The following is a 19,341-nucleotide window of genomic DNA, read 5'->3' as shown; positions in this document are numbered from 1 at the left end:
TAGTGCAGTTGTTACATAATTGTTAAAGCTATTTCAAATTCAAGTGAGGAAATCTATAGGCACACCATGTACCATGTTGAGCTTTAAACCCAGGCCTTATGTGCTTTATTAAGCTCTTGCTAAGAGTCAAAATCCTCATAAAGGCAATACACTCTAGCTCTATATTACAGAGTACAAGCAATTATGATAAACTTTATGTAGATTTCCACACGTCTCCAGTTCAGCTGTGTTGATACTGCTGCTGCGATCAACACATATAGAAGGCCTTACATGTAATTTTGCAGTCTGATTCTAAACAATTTATTTTTGTAAGGATTTCATCTTTGGTGACGTCTGCTTTCCTTTGAGATATGATGGATTATGTGGAGCGGAATAAAGCACGCAGAGCAGGGCAGTTGTGTCAGGGGACAATCCAGATGAGAAACAGGCAACTACAATCTGGAGGTCTAATCTCCTAAAAAAAAAGAGAGAGAGAGAGAGATCAAATCATGAAATAGGAGCTGCTGGATTTCCCTTGTAATCAAATAATAGCCTATTCAAAAACACAGAATGTATGTGTGGGATTTACTGAGCAGAGTGGGCTTTAAGAAGCAAGTCAAGCAGTGTCTGATTTGTAAGGTAATAATATTTACATTTACAACTGCTTAAGTGTTAAATCTGTTTAACTTTGCATGCATAAAATCACTAGCTGGAATTTTGAGAAAGGACTACTGCAGGACTTGGTATGACAGGATATTAAAAGGATCATATATATTAATTATTTCCAAGACATACAAGTTAAAGAAGGTAAAATGTTATTAGGGTACAACAAAGTCACAATAACTGATATGTACTGTATCTAATACAATGTGACTACTGGCATACATTTATCTAAGAATAAAACCTGCAGTCAGCCAGTCATTATCACTAGAATAAATAATAATGTGATCATTGCAACTATTAGGAGAAATAGATCATCTGATACCTTTGGGATTTTAGAGCAGTGCCCAGTCTTTTAAACTTTCATCAGCAGGCATGACTTCAGCATTTGAGTGAAAGTCAAACTGTAGGCCAGAAGCAGCAGACACCAGAAAAAAGAAAAAGAAAAGAAATTGAAAAGTCACATTTTTGCTCTCTCTGTCTCGCTCTCTCTCCACTTAATAGGACTGCACACTGGGCATATTTAAGGCTGATGAAATTCTTTTCTAGACATTAAAATTCATTAAGTCACTGGGTGGATAAGGTGATACTTTACCTAATGTTAGAAAAGCTTAAATATCTAGGGCTCAGTTAATAATTTCATAATGTACGGCAATCACTGCTATTTAGATCTCTCTGTAGCAGAAAATGCCTGATATTATAATTTTTTAGCTTATAAAAGGTCATTTATTTACCACACTGGTGGCACACTCTGCATTACATAATGAGCTAGAAAAAGGGCAAAAGCCAACACTGAATGGCTCTTTAACAGCACCGCATTAAGAAAAGACAGAAAGCACTTCACTGGTTCAGGAATACTTACGAAAATCATTCTTAGTGAGAATAGTTTCTTACAGGTAAAAAAAACCCCAAAAACATATAAACCAGAGGCAAAGAGGAAAACTGATTTTAAATTATTTTAACCACTATGGATGGGATAAAGAGAAAAGCGAGGTAAAACAAAAGCCAGCATCTTTGGTGTGTTTGGGTGTGAGTTACTTGCAAATCTGTGTAGGCATCATTAATGCTTAATGATACATACAGGTTTTGCTGCCTTGCTGCCGTTATGGTCTTGTTCAGGGAAGCCCTTGCTTATTCCGCGACATTGTACAGGCGTTGTGCAAGTGAAAGTCTAAACCAGCTCATACGCCGGTACTACAACCACTGAGGACATTTGGCACATTGGGAAACTATCGTGCAACAAGTCAGGCCCCAAACTGTATATGAGGCAAGATTTTTTCTTTAAAATAAGCAAGTGTTTTCACATACTTGGGAGTGTTTTAACACAGGAGGAAACATGCCCCAGACATTCAAACTGAGCATATTAAAAGAAAAGGCTTAACATTTTATATGCTGTTAATGCCCCCCCCCCCACAAGTTAAATATAGGGTTTATATGATTTGTATTATTCTGACTTTTTTGGATGGTTGTAAATTAAACTTCCTAAAACTGGACATAATACGGAAAATTACTTCCTCCCCAGCTAAATAAAATACATGACTGATCCAATATCATGAAACTCATTATTTTAATAAATATTTTTTTCTTCAGGATTCCTCCATACTTCTCAGAAAACCAACTCACACACACACACACACACACACAAAAAGACCACAACCAGTATTACATAAGTTGTGGTAATAATTACAGCCGTAATTATAGCGGCGGGAAGCCAGGTGCGTCTAAAAAAGAAAGTCCCGCCTACGTTAACGTTAAATGTCCATTGCACGGAAATATGATTGGCACAGGGTTACAGCTGCTTGAACGGTGAGATATGGCGGAGTTTATGGTCTGACTGAGAGCGCTCCTGAGGAGTTTTCACACTTTTAAACATGCCTAAAGAACTTGATTTGAGGGCGACATTGTCTCTGTAGCGTAGGCAAAGCGGAGCTTAAAGAGGCAGAGGCGTCATTTTCCCGAGAAGGACAGAGAGCGGCGGTTGGGAAAATGTCTTGTCATCTTCATGCAGTCAACAGCCTTGGGCAACAAATATGGCTACTTCTTGTGTATCCTTCAATTCGGGTTGAAAACCGTCCCGACTGGGTCGAGTGGGATAGTTTCGCGGAGTCACGGCAATAGTCCGAAGTTAAGTTGACTACCAGAAAGATTAAAGGGCTGGGTTCGTCCCGAACTGGTTAGGTAAACAGCAGAGGAGCGAAGCGCAGAGCGAGAGGAGATGGAGCCCAAGCATAAAGAGTTGTTGGAGAAATGTTACCAGAACTTGGTAGAGTCACTAACAGATGCGGACCGAGTTGTGGATGTTTTGGCTCACTGCGGGACCCTCAGCCAGCCAGAGCGCTACGAGCTGGAGCACAACTGCACCTCCAACTCGGAAAAAGTGGACCTTCTCCTGAAGATACTATTGAGTAAAGACAGGGACTATTTCGCAGAGTTCTGCACGGCTCTGGAGACGACGCACCCTCACCTGCAGGCTTTGCTGCTGGATGGCATCGGACCAGTGGATCATACAAGTGGTGAGACACAATTATAATATTAGCAACCTCCAAATTAAATTGTTATAAGAATGTAGTATTTCTCAGAAAGAGAGAGCATTTCAGAAGTTATAGCTTTATTTTAAATGGCCTACAGTGTGTTTGGAAGGCCATTGCTTTTGTAATGCTTATGATCCAACCTGTTTTCGATCCTCTCCTGAGCACGAGCTAACTAACATTAGGGCTATTGACCATATGACAACTTGATGAAGGGCATGACTTTTCCTTTGGGCAAGTATAGGGAGAGAGGGCTGCAGTGTACAATCATGTGACTTGATGCCTATTTACACTCTCACTACTGTGCTCGTTTCATTTACCATGTCACCAAAAGTACAGCCTGCTAGCTTGTTGTGAAAGCATTTAATGGACCTAAAGAGACTCAATCAATATAGGGAGTGACTGTGTGTGGGAATCAATAACCCACCGTCAAAGTCAAATGAATGAGAGAAGAATCAGATGCGTTTTAATGCACACTGTGCAATGAACGTGAATCTGAGAATTCATATTCAGTTTGATTTGTGTTTTTAGTATGAAACTAACTGCAACTCAGACCTATTTCAACATCAGTATGTAAATTACCTTTTGAATAATTTAAAAACTGTTTGGTCTGTAAAATGTTACAACTCCCAAAGCTAAAGGTGGTCTAGTTGCTCAAGTCATCCATGAAATGTCAGAATATTGAAAGATGCTCATTACCATTTCCCAGAACCATAAGGTGATGTCTTCAGATTGCTTTTGTCCAGTTCAAAGCAAATGCACAAAAAAGACAAATCTATAGAGTAATTGCAACTAACTTCAACAGTATAGTGCTTGTGGGGTTAAAATTATTTCAAAAGTACGACCTTGGCCAAGGTGTTTCTGATTTGATTTTTCTTTTAGTTTTTCTGTTTATTAGCAGGTTTATTTAAAAGTTATGGAGGGATTTGTTTGAATTTGTCTTTACCTTATCTTTATCATGGCTAGGGCATGTTCCAAAAGTGTTTAACTTTTGGATTTGATCCAGATATAAAACCAGTTTGTTTTTTTTTTTTTTTTTTTTTAAAGAAAGATTCTTTATCATTGCAAGATACCTAACATCAGATCTTTCACACCATATCTTCACAAAAGCATGTCAAATTGAGACTTAAAAAAAATGGGAGACACTGTCTTGATATTCTTAAGAAATATCAAAAACTAAATCTGGGTATTCTTCTGGATCTGAATGAGTTGGTTGATAGAGGGAATCTTTAGCCTTGGTGGAGGCATATGGTCTCGGAAAGCTCTTGTATTTAATGTGAGCGGATACACATTGCCTGCTCAGGGTCTACTAACTTATGTACCATTGGTTTGTGTTAAGAGATGAACTTAAAAGTGGCAATGTTATGGATTTCACACAGATTTAATGTTCTAAGGTGTTGCCGATTCCACCTTCAAACCCTTATTATTTCACCTTTTAAGTTTTTCTAATGGATACCAAATATATCTTCAAATAAGAATAAACATTTGACATGATTCAGTGATACAATGGCAGAAATCACAGATTACTTTGTAATATTTTGGATGGTTTTATAATAATCACCTTTTCCAACCAAGTGATAAGTACATGTATGTTGTTCTTCCTCACAGATAAAGTCTTAAAGGTACAGTGTGTAAACTCTCACGGCTAGATGTTAGTAGAGTGCAGATTACAGTCAACTGAATTCTGTTTTCTTACCCCTCCCAATTCAAGTGCATAATCCTAGCTATGGTGGCTGACGTTCATCTGTAGTGAGTGTAAGCTGTCAGTCCACTGTTAAAAGTAACATATACGGCATACTATGTGTGTGGCCAGTCTCTAGTCACATATAAAATGTGATAAGGCAGAACGGTGATGCCCATCTTGGCCACTGTAGTGAAGATGGTTAAGCAGCTTTCACAAATCGGCGCCCACTCCTACGTACGCTGCTCAAAAAAATTATAGCAACACTGTGAAAACACATCAGATTTCAATGGGGGAAAAAGTAATTCTGATATCTGTACTGATATTGACTGAGTAATGTGTTAGGAAACAAAGGATGCCACGTTGTTTGACGAATGAAAAATTATCAGCCTACAAAGGGCTGGATTCAAAGACTTCCCAAAAATCTAAGTGAAAAAATTATGTAGCAGGCTAGTTCATTTTGCTGAAATTTCATTGCAGCAACTCAAAATGGTACTCAGCAGATTATATGGCCCCCATGTGTTTGTATGCATGCCTGACAATGTCGGCACATGCTCCTAATGAGACGACAGATGGTGTCCTGGGGGATCTCCTCCCAGATCTGGACCAGGGCATCACTGAGCTCCTGGACAGCCTGAGGTGCAACCTGGCAGCATCGGATGGACAGAAACATTATGTCCCAGAAGTGTTCTGTTGGATTTAAGTCAGGCGAGTGTGGGGGCCAGTCAGAGGTATCAATTCCTTCATCCTCCAGGAACTGGCTGTATACTCTCGGCAGGTCAGGCATTGTCGTGCACCAGGAGGAACCCAGGACCCACTGCACCAGCATAAGGACCTCTAGCTTGTAGCGGTCTGTGTGTCCCTCCATAGATGTTCCTCCCCAAACCATCTCTGACCCACCATCAAACTGGTCATGCTGAAAGATGTTACAGGCAGCATAATGTTCTCTATGGCTTCTCCAGACTCTTTCATGTCTGTCACAAGTGCTCAGGGTGAACCTCTCATCTGTGAAAAGCACAAGGTGCCAGTGGTGGACCTTCTGGTATTCTATGGCAAATGCCAGTTGGGCTCCATGGTGCCGGGCAGTGAGCAAAGGGCTCTGGCAGTGCTCATCCTGTTCATCCTTGCTCAAAGGTGCAGATATAGGTCCTGCTAATGGGTTAAGGACCTTCTGCAGCCTTGTCCAGCTCTTCTAGAGTAACTGCCTGTCTCCTGGAATCTCCTCCATGCTCTTGAGACTGTGCTGGGAAACACAGCAAGCCTTCTGGTAATGGCATGTATTGAAGTGCCATCCTGGAGGGGTTGGACTACCTGTGCAACCTGTGCTACCTGTGGGTCCAGGTATCGCCTCATGCTATCAGTAGTGACACTGATCATAGCCATATGCAAAAGTGGTGAAAAAACAGTCAGAAAAGATGAGGGAAATAATATCAGTGTTCTCCACCTAGAAAACTTTTTTTTTTTTTTTAATGCTGATCATAAATTGCTTATTAAATTCTTTGTATGCTTAAACAGTAATGATTTATGGCTCTGGAATTTATCTGTCATACTCTATATATGTTATATCCAGTGGCATAATGTGTATACACACACACACACACACACACACACACACACACACACACACACACACACACAGTCACATGGTCCTCGCTCCTCACCTCTGCTGCACTTAAAAAAACAAAACAAAAAACCTCCCAAAACATCCAGTTTCTTTGTTCACTGTTTGTTATTGTGTCATACTCTGTGAACTACCAGGTGTTAATTATGCATTATTTTGGCATAATTCATAAGAGAACTGAAGCTGGAGACTTTGTTCAGTTTTCTGAGCCTTTTCATTTTTGCGCTGCATTTAACAATTGTGCACTTGGTCTAAAACAGAGTACTGATAGGCTCTTTGCTTCCAAAGAGGTTTGTACCTGAACATGTTCTGGGCTAGTCATAGTAGTGTGCAAATCCCTGTTGGTAGTCACATGGGACACAAATGGGCTGAGCTGTCTTTTGCTACTGGGCAGACAGGTTCATCCACTGCACAACCAAAAGACGGGCCTTTCCAGAGGAAAGCAACCTATGTTTTTAAAAAGTATGCACCATCAGCAGCCAGACCTAATAAACCAAAAAAAAAAAAAAACGTGTGAGCCAGATGACCCTTTGATGTCATATTAATGAGTCACAGCTTTGTTAGTAAACCCTGCCTGTTCAAATGTTAATAACAGAAATGCTAAATATATCCTTTATCACTGAGCTACAGAAAGTTCCCTATATTTATAAATACGATGCCTATAGTACTGAACAGGGTGTACATTGCCAAGGGCTTATTTAGTGTGTGTGTGTGTGTGTGTGTGTGTGTGTTTTTTTTGTTTTTTTTTTAAATAAAAATACTTTGTAGTTTCATATAACTATAGCTCTAGGGCATGTCAGTGGAGACCTTTTTAGTTTAGATTGTTCTTTTCTTAAGGAAGAATAACAGAATAGCTGCACATTATAAGGGTGTGTATCCTGGCAGTTGTGTTCACTTTGCTGTGTCACTGCAAAATTAGACCTGGTGTTTTGCAGACATAGATTAGCAAATGTTGGGTATCTGTATTTCTTTTTCATTCTAGATTTTAACAAGGGGAAAGAAGAGAATCCAGTTGTCTCCAGTGGTTTTGAACTGTTGCCTCAGATGGTGGTTATTGCAGAATCAGTGACTCATTAACTTGATATCTCACTGCATATCAGAGGGTATATATTTATAGAAGGAAGTAAGATTGATGTCTGTGTTAGGCATATTTTTCAGTCCTCTAACACCCATCTCACATAACATACTTCTTTTTTAATTGGAATAGCTTCCACACAAGGGTGTGTCATTGTTGCTGTACCATCAAAAATGCATAGTTTGGTATTTCACATGCATCACTAGAAATTGGGTTAAGTGGGATAGATTGAAGCTGCTGTTGTGTCTTTGCTACCGACAGGAACTTTTTGAGTTTGAGTACTGATTGGGTTATCTGTCCAGTTAAGGGTTTATTTATTAGAGCAACTGAAATGTTGAGTTCAAATAATCTGTTTATATGCATGCAGATGAGGTCTGAATTTTCATGGTGGAGCTGTACGTAAGACTGCAAATATCTGCACATGAAATGGTCTTTACCCAATCAGCTTCCATATGGTAAGTTTAATGTACATGTGAAAATAGAGTGGGTAATTGTGTGAACAATTCAGTTATGAGAAAACCTCTTGCATGGAGAGAATTTAGATTAAAAGCTTAATATGAACTTCATTGATATATTTGGTATTATGTGGATGTGATTGAATTTGGTAAAATGCTAAATATTGTACATTTACCAAGCTGTTTTAAGTCAGAGACTTGGTGACCTTGCTGGGATACTTTAGTAGTGGTTACTGTTACTAAAACCAGTGGTTTTCTGCTGTTCTGTTTATATAATATACTAAGACTGTTAACCATTTTAGCATAGCTATGATACTGGGCTATATAAATAAACCTAATTCAATCACCTCAAGGCACTTCATATTCAGGTAAAGACCCTACAACAAGAGAAAACCGCAACAATCAGACGATCCCCTATGAGCACGCACGTGGCGACAGTGGGAAGGAAAAACTCTCTTTTAACAAGAAAAAACCCTCCGGCAGAACCAGGCTCTCTCCCTCCCCTCACCCCTAACTGCAGTGGGTTGGGGGTGAGGGGAGGGAGACAAGAGAAAAGACATCCTGTGGAAGAGAGCCAGCATTTAATACTGATTAAATGCAGAGTGGTATATAAACACATACGGGGTGAAAAGAGGTGAGTGAAGAAGAAACACTCAGTGCATCATGGGAAGCCTGCAGCAGTTGACATAACTGTAGAAACTTAACAGTAGGTTCTTGGATTCTTTCACTCATTGAAAGCTGTATTTTATGACATCCAGCAACTCAATGCTTAATGGACAACACTCTAATCTGTGGCTTAGCAATTAATATTTCCTCTTGTTCAATTAACTACAGAAGAAAAATGATCTTCATGATTCTTTACACCCACATACAATGATATTTAAGTTATTGTAGAGATGTCAGATCTGAATAGAAAAATGTACCATTTTTCAAGAAAAAGCATATTTAATTTGTTGCCAGTGGAGCATAGTACCAGATTTAATTTAAGATCATATCAGCACTTTGTGTTGGAGCACCTGCTCTCACTTCTAAGAGAAGTGGGGAAACTGTCTTCGAACAGTTTCCCCACTTTGTGTTTTTGTTCTTGTGAAATGGTCTTGGCACACCATAAAACTGTCTACAGATCGTCAAGTTGCTGTGACTGTAACTAAGAGATGAACCTAAATGAAATACTTAAGTGGTCAGGGTCTGACTACAGTGAGGTCCAGGTCATATGACTTCCACAGATCAGAAAAGTGAGTTATGACATTGTGCACCTTGCCTATTGAGGCACTCTCTGCTCAGAGTCATGGGAAACTTAAGCTAGAGTGAGAACAAAGAGGGCTCAAAGAGAGATCAGTCTCTTTCTCTCTCTCTCTCGCTCTTTTTTTTTTTTTTTTTTTTTTGTCTTTCACTGGGAAAAAGAGGGGTAAGCCATGTTAGCTGGGCTCCTCATAGTCTCAACTTATAGTCTTCTTTAGTTAGTGGGAACATGGCCAGTCAGGGATTGATTTAGAGTAATGGGATGTGTGTAAATAGAATCGTTTGTCATGCTTCTGCTCCAAATCTACACTAGACTTTACATCAGGAATGGAAGTTGCTGATTTAACTGAACTATAAGCTGCTCACTCCACAGCCAAGTAAGATCTCAGTAAATGTGCACTGCTGGCGGTTTGATCAAGCAGTGCACAGTCTTTTAAACCTCTCAGGCATCAATAAAATTCCAATTTTCTGAAATCCTTTTTGTAGAGGAACTTATTAGATTTACATTCATTGAAAAGAATAAATAACTGAGTAGGCTTGAAGCAACTCAACCAACAGAACATTAAGTTTTATAGTCAATGAAAACGTGATGCTAAACAGTTTCTTGTTTTATTTTGTTGACTGTAATTCATCAGTATCTTGTGACTTTTTTTTAACTGACATTGTATCAAAAAATGTTTTGTGAAGGATTTGAAATTTTCTGGCTGAAGACTAATATTTGACTGTCGAGAGAGTGTGCTGATCTTTATGTAACATTTACATTTTAATATGGACCCCTTTCATCATGCTTTTTCAGTCTGTATTCAATTATACTGTCATCAACTTTAAGATGCTAATGGAGATCATGTAATAATTATATCCATGACATACTGACTGGGAATGACTCATGCTCTTCCAGTGAACAAACTATGTAATCAGGATGTGTTTTGCAGGTGAAACAATTACACACCATAAGCTTATTAATTCTTTTTTATTCCAATTTGCACTGATTTGTGTTTTTTTTTTTTTTCTCCTTTGGGGAACTTTTGGATGTTGGGCTGTTGGTGGGACAAAACAGATTTGATGAAATCACCCCAAAATTTAGGAAATGATGATGGGCCCTTTTTGTTTGTAGGGCTACACATATTGCGCAATTTTGGGCTGACATCAATGCTTAAAATAACAATTTGGCTTATGCCAATGCGCGCACACAAAAAAATACATTTTTGATTTACCAAAAAAGTTTAAATGTTTTAAAGTCTATCGGTTATTCATCTCACTGTTATTTGAACTGTTGATAGTAAAAAAAAAACAAAAAAAAACAGATGTACTGGTAACAGATAAATATTAGCCATCCCACTCATAAATGACATCTTATCTGGCAATAAGCTGAAGGCAGTCAACATGGCCAATATATTGGTACATCTTGTTTTGTTTGCTTTATGGACAAATGATGAACCAATAGTGACAGTAACTTAGTAACACCTTATCACCATTAGTTGTTGCTCTGCTGTATTTCTGAATTTGGCTACTACTAGTATTAAAAAAGACACGCTATGGCAGATGGTATTACACCCCGAGATTGCATCAGTTATTTACTTTTTTTTCACATAACCCCCCCCCCCCCCCCTTTTCAGATTCTACTGAAGAATTACTTTTACATTGGTTTCTGAAATAACAGCATCTCCTTCATATTGTTCAGTGTTGTACATAAAGCTTCCTTTCTGTAATGTTAATTATGAATCACTGTAGGCTATAAAAGAGAGGCTTTCACAAGGGGGACTGTGTGATGTTGTCAGAGGAGATAAAAGGAGAAGCTCTAAGGCTGCAGCCTCTTTGGGGCCCTGGCTAGTATGTATTCAAGCTCCCTGCCCAACTGGTAATTAGCTACACTCTGTCAGCCCACAGGCCCGTCATCCCAAGTTGGGGAAAGTCCCACCTTATTATTCCTCCAGCTGGCTTTTTTCAGTAAAGGCTCCTGAATGTAACCCAAGCTGCAGTACCTTGATGTACCGTACAATGCTGGAGATGATCATTTGACCATAAAGCAGACATGGTCGAATACGCTTAGACCTGACTTTAATGTTTCTATTCACGTTGCAGGGTCCACTTACAGCATCTTGTCCACCATGCCATCGGACTCAGAAAGCAGCAGCTCTCTCAGCAGCTTAGGTGAGTGTGGTACTCATAATGTTCTACAGATTTAAGGCAAAGAAATGTCAAAATATTTTCTTCTTTGAAAAAACCTAGTTGTTCTGAGGAACCAACCGGCTCTTGACTGTTTAGACTCTAAGCACATGCAAGTGATTACACAGATGTGAGAAGGATTTAGAAATGCACTACCCCCCCCCCCCCCCCCACACACACACACACACACACACACACACACATACAGATCTGTTTGATTCTCTTAGGGAGAGAGGATTGGTCCATGCAATTGAAAGTGAAACAAAATCTGTATCAGTATTTCCTTCTGTGGCATATTCAAAACTGTTTGGGTTAATGAATATAGCATGGCAGTAGATCAATAATGAAGGACAATATTTAACTGACTTTGGCTTCAAAAATGCAAGCCTGATTATAAAGATTAAATGAAACAGTGTTCAAAGTCTTGATCCATAACATAATCATAAACGTCTGTGTTTGTAATTTATCTTTCTAGCTATAGCTATAACTATACACTTTGGTTGAAATGAATAAATGAATGTACACTAAACCCCCCCCCCCCCATTCCCATGATTTGAGCTTTGTGATCGGCACAAGCCACCAGTGACATGCTGACTCACACAGGTACTCCTGCTCAAGCCTCCTCCCCTCCGCCTGCCCACATGGACAGCCACCAAGTGAATGAGAAAATGGAGACAGTTCTGTTCCAGCTGAGACATGTGATCCGCGAAAGGGACGAACTCCGCAAACGTCTGGCCCTCTCTTCACCTGGAACCACCTTTGATGACTGCAGGTCACATTCTGTTCTCTACCTATATCCCTGTTTTCCAAAACCTTTGCACAAAAGCAGAGTAATCTTGCCTGTGTTTTGCCTTGTTAAGCATTTAAAACCTACCAAAGCAAGAGCTGTTTGATGTAAGGTTGTGCTTGTTTTTATGCTCAACTCTAAAACAAGACATGAGGATATAGTTTAAGTATGCCTCTCTGTCCTTACTCTCCCATAAGCACAAAGTTTGCTTGTTTATCTCACTTATAGCGCTCACATTCTCCCATGTGGCATCTTAGAACTTGGTTTTGATGCATTACAATTTTGTTTCCCTGCTTCCCTCTGTGAAGTAGACCAAATGCAAAAGCAGGTCATGACTATGAACGTCTGAAGCTGCAGTGCATGAAGGCAATGGCAGACCTGCAATCCCTGCAGAACCAGCATAGCACCACCCTGAAGAGGTGCGAGGAGGCTGTGAAGAAAGCAGACTTCTACCAGTAAGTGGAAAGCCTACTCAGAGACTTTGTAAATTTTTTAACAGCTGGTGCATTTGTGCTGTATGCATTCATGCTCAGCCTGCAGTGTTTTTAGCTAGTATTCTATTCTTCCTCACACATTCACAGCAGATTGCATAGAACAGATTTTATTTTTGCAAGAGTGATAGGGATGAAGCCTTTATATCAGTTCAAAAGCTGACTTAAGCTACAAAAATCCTAGTAGGCCTTCATCAATTTAATTTAATCTTTGGGATTGTTTTAGGCAAAAAAAAAAAGACTTTTTATTATTTTCATAGCAGGGTAAATCATACATTTCTGGCCAAAGGTTGAGAGAAGAGACTAAAATACTCTATAAGTAATGCCCTTTAGTAAAGAGTTCATCGTAAGCATGCCCTGTAATCAGTATGAGAGTCCTGTGTCTGTGGCACAGCATCTGTGCTGTGAGGATAATGCTGCGAATCGAGCATTTGGTGTCTGGTGAAATAAGCTTTACCGAGTTGACATGAAATGAAGGCTAGTCCATTTGTATGATTTTTAATGATGCCATACAGCCTCCAAAGTGTAGGGAACCAACATCTGGGCCCCCGATGAAGGATTATATCTGTGAGGTTTGCCTGTACTTTTGCGTCCTGTTTGCACATCCATCCACATTGCAAAGCCTTTATCAATGTCCTGTCTGCCTCTGCACTTAGCTGTTCATTCTAAGCAGCATGCTCTGTCAATAAGAAATCACATTCATGTCTAACAGTTCTTATATTGTACTTAGATTAATAATTCACATAGACTGGCAATAGCATTCAGTAATTATGGAGGATTTTTATTAGTCCTCTTAGTGATTCATGTTTATAAAATTAAGGGTTAAAGCTGTATTACATAAGAGGGTGTTTTTTTTTTTTTTTTTTTTTTTTTTTTTTACTGTTAATATTAATTAATAATAAAAAAAACACATTACCATCTTTGAAGTGACATGAAGACCAGTGAGTGGAAAGCCACTTACAGGCTTGAGTGTGACATTGAGACAATACTCACAATGTTATAATCTAATTATTTTATTATGCAGCACTGAAAACTAAAAATGGCTTATCTGCATGATAAATTTTATGGTAGGAAATAAAGTGGTAAGTGGACATACTGGACTAGCTCTGCAGAACACATGAAAAGCATCCTAGAGAGTAAAAAATGTTGGTGGCATCTACATATAAGATTGTATCTAAAAACAAGAAGCACTCAGAGCGCAAACCTCCACTAAGGCAGCTCACTCTCTGGGCAGTATTTATTTTTAAGGGTAAAGTGTTGTATTTTGTATATATTCATTTTATTTTCTTTTAAGTTTTTTTAAGAAGTTTGTAGTGCAGTAAAAATCGGATTGCGTAGCATGATAGATGTTTACTTTGATTACAAACATTATGTAGGAGTAGGTGATGGATAATAGGTATTGATTTGTAAATAACTGGAAATGAATAACTTGAGCTTTATTATGTAATATTCTACAGCATATTTCTAACAGACTAGGCAGCTCATTCTTTTTCTTGACAGTGCTTTCTTTTAAGATATAACATAATTTGAGGTCAACTTGAAAGAGAGGCAAATGTAAAAGTGAGGTCAGCGGTCAACGTGTCATATTTTAAATCTTTATACGGTACTTTCTATATGTTGACAATACACTACAAGGCCAGACACTTACAATCACTTGTAAGAGTCATAGTTTCTAAGGTATAAGATCTTTTTGTCAATTTTGGACCTATGTATCATTAAGTTACATTGAAGACTTTGGTGCATGTAAGCCAAATTTTAATGGTTTATTAACATGACCCCACTCTGCACCCCTACAAAGTTTATCAGAATTCTTTCAGAACTTTTCAAGATATTGTGCTTATAGTCAGAATGACACACAAACTCTACCAAAAACCTTTCCTCTTTGGCAGGGGTAATAAGGCAATGTGTGTGAATGTGAAGTTATGTCATTTTTACTTCATGCACCCTGTGCAGTTTTATTTCTGGGTAGTGCTGAAATGATTAGTTGATTGACAGAAAACTACAGCAATCAGTTAATCATTTACAATTGAAAGAAAAGATTTGTGAAGCCTGGAGAAATGAAACACAATCTCACAGTTGTATTTATCATGTAATTACACTCATTGTAGGCTGGAAAAAATATGTAAACTTCTGCTAGGAGTTGATTCCCGAGATGAAACTGGAGTGATCATCCTGGAAAGATGACGCCAGCAGCACAATATATAATCCTGAAAGAGGTGGACAAAGGACCCAAGGAAAAGCACCTATAGAAATCTCTATAACTTGATGTATAAATGGAAGGAGACTAAAATGCTTTCAAAAATTAATTAAAAAAAAAAAAAGAATAATAAAAATAAAATAATTTCAAGTTTCTAAAAGACAGTGCTGATGTTTCACAACACTTCTGGGACAATGTTCTGTAGGACAGATGTGGGGGAAACTTTTTAACTTTTCAGCTACAGTGCATCTCACCTGAAGGAAAAGGGCACTGCACACAAACAACAAAACTTCATTCCAGCTTTAAGGCATGGTGGAAGAAGCATCTCGGTTTGGGGCTGCTGCACTACGTAAGGACCCAGACACCTTGCAGTCATTCACTTAGTCAGTTTCCTTTGAAACTGCACTGGGGAACATTTCCAGGAGAATGTCAGGGTAGCAGTTTATAACCTGAAGCTTCTAAGAGTGTGGGTGATTCAGAAAGACAATGACCTTTTAAAGCAACTCAACAGCACCCTAAAGTAAATCATGTACTGGAATTCCCACGTTAGTCCTGACCTTAACTCACTTGAGCTGCAGTGGCACAACCTTAAGAGGGGCGTTTAATCAAGGTTTCCCTGAAGTTTTAAGCTGAAATGTTTGTGTATGGAGATCATCAAAAACTCTTGCTCATTTTGTGCAATTTTCACAACTTTTTTTTGAGCTGCTAAATTCAAGAATTAACCTACACTGTGACTACATGGTGTGATCTAAAAGACACAATATACCTGTTTGTGTGTGTGTTTTTGATAAATTGTTTTGTCTATTATGGCAACTTAAATGAGCTCCAGGGGCCTATTCCAAAAAGCAGATTTTTCTAATAACTCTGGGTTTGTTAACCCTAAAATGAGGGAAACTCGGATTTTTAGTTCCAGAAAGAGCGCTAACTGCAACTCTGAGTCAATTACCATGGTAACACTCTGTGACCCTAACCTGCTCGCTGTCAGGTTTTATCCATCAAACTCTGAGTGTCTCTCTGACTCCTGCTGCACCTGAACCACCTGTCTGACACTCCCATTCATTTCCTCATTCATAAAGACGCTGCAAAGCGATCAGAGGAGCGAATTCATCGGCAGACGTTTATGTTTCTACAAGCACTGAAATCCCAGTTAAATGTTAGTTTGTTATTTTTGTATGTAACATGAAGCTTTTAGAGTCGTTCACTCGTCAACAGGCTGTAAGGACGGAGACAGCGATGATGTCGCGGATTTATAATGAGGCAGCTGTCAGACTGTCAGTTCCTCTGAAACATTTTCTGTAGTTACTATAGCATCACTGTTACATCACACTGATCTGGATGAAGCTTTAGACACAGAACACACTGTGGATGGAAAAATGTCCGGCTCTTAGAGATGATGTGAATGTTTGAGTGAAGATGAGGTTGAAATATTTGAAGACTTGAAAACTGAACTAAATGGGTTTAAAGTGACTTAAATGATGTCATTATGAAAGTTACGGTGTCTGAAATTGAAAGTATGAATTTCCACTGACAATCACCAAAATCGGTGATCATAGGCTCTATAATGGATCCACAAACCGTGTCTGAGTCCACCCGCGCAGCAGGAGGATCCAAATGGATCAAGATACACGGATTCAGACCGGATAAGGCCCAGATCCGGTTCAGGGTTCAGTTATTTCCCAGCTCATCCAGTCTGGATCTGTTCATAATAGATTAATTTTCCCGATACGATCTGCATTCTTTAATTGAAATGCCTCATCCTCCCAAAGTGTACCGAAATATTTAAAACGTATAAAGCTGAGGCATTTATCATAGCATGTTTGCCTTTACTGGTGAAACTTTACATTCACTGCAGACTTGGAAAGCTGCTCAGAATGCTTTCAGCTAAATATGAAACTATGACTGAACTCTGACCTTTAACAGTAACTCAGTGAAACATCTGTGCTGTGGCCGTCAGAGCGCTTATAGCTGATCTTTGATCAACTTCAGCTGATCCTAGATCAGATTGGTTAAACTGGAAACATTGAAGCAATCTCATTTTTATCCAGTAATGGCAGAAATTAAAATAAAGTGAGGTTGCTATTCCATCAATAGATTCCATTTTTACTGTACAATTATTTAAGCAAATAACCATAACATGAACTGTCATAAACTGCAGCATAAAAGGATTTTGTTAAGTAACAAACTGGCCTGAGGTCAGCTCCCCCCGGGGTCTGCTGCTGTCTCAGTCTCTAACACACAGGTCGGTCAGTAAACTCAGTCTGAGCTGTTTCTCCACATTTTAATCTTCACTTTGTGTCTCCTGCAGTTTGTCCCTCAGGCTGAATAATTAGATTTTATAAATCAAATGTGAAATTAAGATTCAGCTTCATCTGATGGAGATTCAAGTTGTGTAAATGATGAGAGCAGACATTATAAAAGAGAGGATATATTTTAGAATAAACTTTTATTCTAAAATATATCCTGTTTATAATGATGTCAGAGTGGGTCAGGCTGATTAAAGTGACTCGTCATGCTCCACACTGACACGTGTGATCCTCCATCCATCGGAATAAAATGGAGGCTCCGCTCTTTATTTACCCATTGCCATGGTGAATCCTGGTATCAGCACTCCATTGATGATGGCTTTCTTTTCTTACGCACGCGCTAAATCAGGGTGAACATACTCAGAGCTGATTGAACTAACTCTGATCAGCTGTTCTGGAACGGGAAACTCAGAGTTGCCGATCTCAGAGTTGGTCAATTCAGGGTATGTTTTTAAACTCAGAGTTTGTTGAACCTGATTCTTGGAATAGGCCCCAGACCACTTCTAATGAGTAAACACTGCAGAAATCTTGGTACCTTTTAAAGATTTCATTTTTTTTTTTTTTTTTTTGTTCTTGCAGCTGTAAGTACCGTTTCTAGCTGAGATGGCAAATATTATCTCTCAGTATGCCAATTTGAAGACATTAAGAGGGTTCTGGGGAGTTGTATAAATTAAGCCAAATGCTGTATATATTTGATTTATGAATCATTAGTTGAGCATATGTTGCCTGGAGGCATATTAGACATAGCTATATATTTAGTGCCGTAATGCTGATTTTTAAACATGGCTGGCAGCACCCATGGTTCGATTGTACCGATTCTGCTATCTCCACAGTACGCTGCATAGCCGTCTGGTGAATGAGCACACCCAGCTGAAAGAGGAGCTGGAGGCACTGAGACAGGACAACATCCAGCTGGTCAGGGAGCACAACCATGTGAAGCAGGCCTGCGAGGAGCTGAGGAGGCTACATGACGATGACCAGAGGGAAGTGGCTGATATGAAGATGCTACACCAGCAGGTGCCTGTGCAACTGGCAATTCAGTCACCATTCATGCTTCTAAAAGTGCAGACAGACACAAACATAAACAGGTGTATAGCATCTCTACACTTGTAGAAACCCCTTTCCATCTCTGGATGGCCAGTAAGTTGGATCTTGACATTTGAGATGGAAATTGATTTATTCTTGTCTCTGTGACCATTATGTCAAAGGACAACATTGTTCAGACAAATGGGGTCAGACAAGCTCTGTACTCTCTCTGCCTCATCCATCAAAACATTCTTTTAGATTAGAAAAATGACTTGACCTGCGTCTCTCAAGTTACTCAATCTGACATATTTACCCTCACTGCAGTCACAAGACCAGATCATTAAATGTTTGCAATGCCTTATATAACCATGGAGAATGTATGACAGGGGTATTTGATAGCAAGGATACATTCCCCATTGTCCCCCAAGCTCATTTCATCATTACATAAACTGCTGTTCAGCCTCAGTCAAATTAGGAATCAAATTAGTTTTAAGTGATGTCAGTCCAGAGAAGACATTTATTGTGCAGTTGTTGGATGCCAGTGTCATAGTACATTATATATATATATATAATATAATATAATTTTTTTTTTTTAATGTGTCCTGGTTTGTCCCTTCTAGTGCTTTGTTCATGATTTGCATTGAGTTCAATAGTAATTTAAAATAAAAAGGAAAGTTACGTGTGCATAGGAGGATTTTTATTAGAGATGGTCCAACAACCGAGCCTGGAACAAGTAATGGATTATTACCTGTAGGTTTGACACTGTTTTGTGTTTCTGCTAAATCATTACAAACAAAATATTTATAAACATGAAGCCATATTAAGTTCATTGGGGTTCATTGCATGTCATCAGTGATGCATTAACCTACTGGGAGCAAGTCCAAATATTTATTCAGCTGACTTGATAGCAAGTCATCTGTACTAATTGTGCATTTGAGTGTATTCATCTTTTAAGTATAGTTGCTAAGTTTCCCTCTTGACTGGATTTTAGTTGGTGAAAATGTGGTAACATTAATCACTGATCTCACTGCAATCTCTCGATCACTTCCTGGACAGTTCCCACAGCCAGAAATGGTACAGTTTAATGGTGGTAGAGCTTATCAATTCATGTCACAAAGCATGCATCTGTT

The 19,341-nt window shown here is 38.9% G+C and overlaps 1 protein-coding gene across 3 annotated transcripts in view; it reads left to right on the top strand.

The window, feature by feature from the left end:
- Positions 1–2,412: 2,412 nt before the first annotated feature.
- Positions 2,413–19,341, top strand: part of LOC115798513 (disks large homolog 5-like) — a 37,928-nt gene continuing 20,999 nt past the window's right edge. The window contains exons 1-5 of one of the 3 annotated variants that reach the window (XM_030755381.1): positions 2,413–3,152; positions 11,324–11,392; positions 12,011–12,179; positions 12,506–12,649; positions 18,019–18,202. In XM_030755381.1, coding sequence (XP_030611241.1) covers positions 2,855–3,152; positions 11,324–11,392; positions 12,011–12,179; positions 12,506–12,649; positions 18,019–18,202 — 864 coding nt within the window. In that variant the 5' untranslated portion in view covers positions 2,413–2,854. Of the gene's footprint in view, positions 3,153–11,323; positions 11,393–12,010; positions 12,180–12,502; positions 12,650–18,018; positions 18,203–19,341 lie in introns of all 3 variants that reach the window. The other 2 variants (XM_030755379.1, XM_030755380.1) reach the window with 2 other exon arrangements.

The sequence above is a fragment of the Archocentrus centrarchus genome, chromosome 19 (assembly GCF_007364275.1).
Source record: "Archocentrus centrarchus isolate MPI-CPG fArcCen1 chromosome 19, fArcCen1, whole genome shotgun sequence".
Lineage (NCBI taxonomy): Eukaryota > Metazoa > Chordata > Actinopteri > Cichliformes > Cichlidae > Archocentrus > Archocentrus centrarchus.
This window is presented reverse-complemented; position numbering and strand designations above follow the sequence as displayed.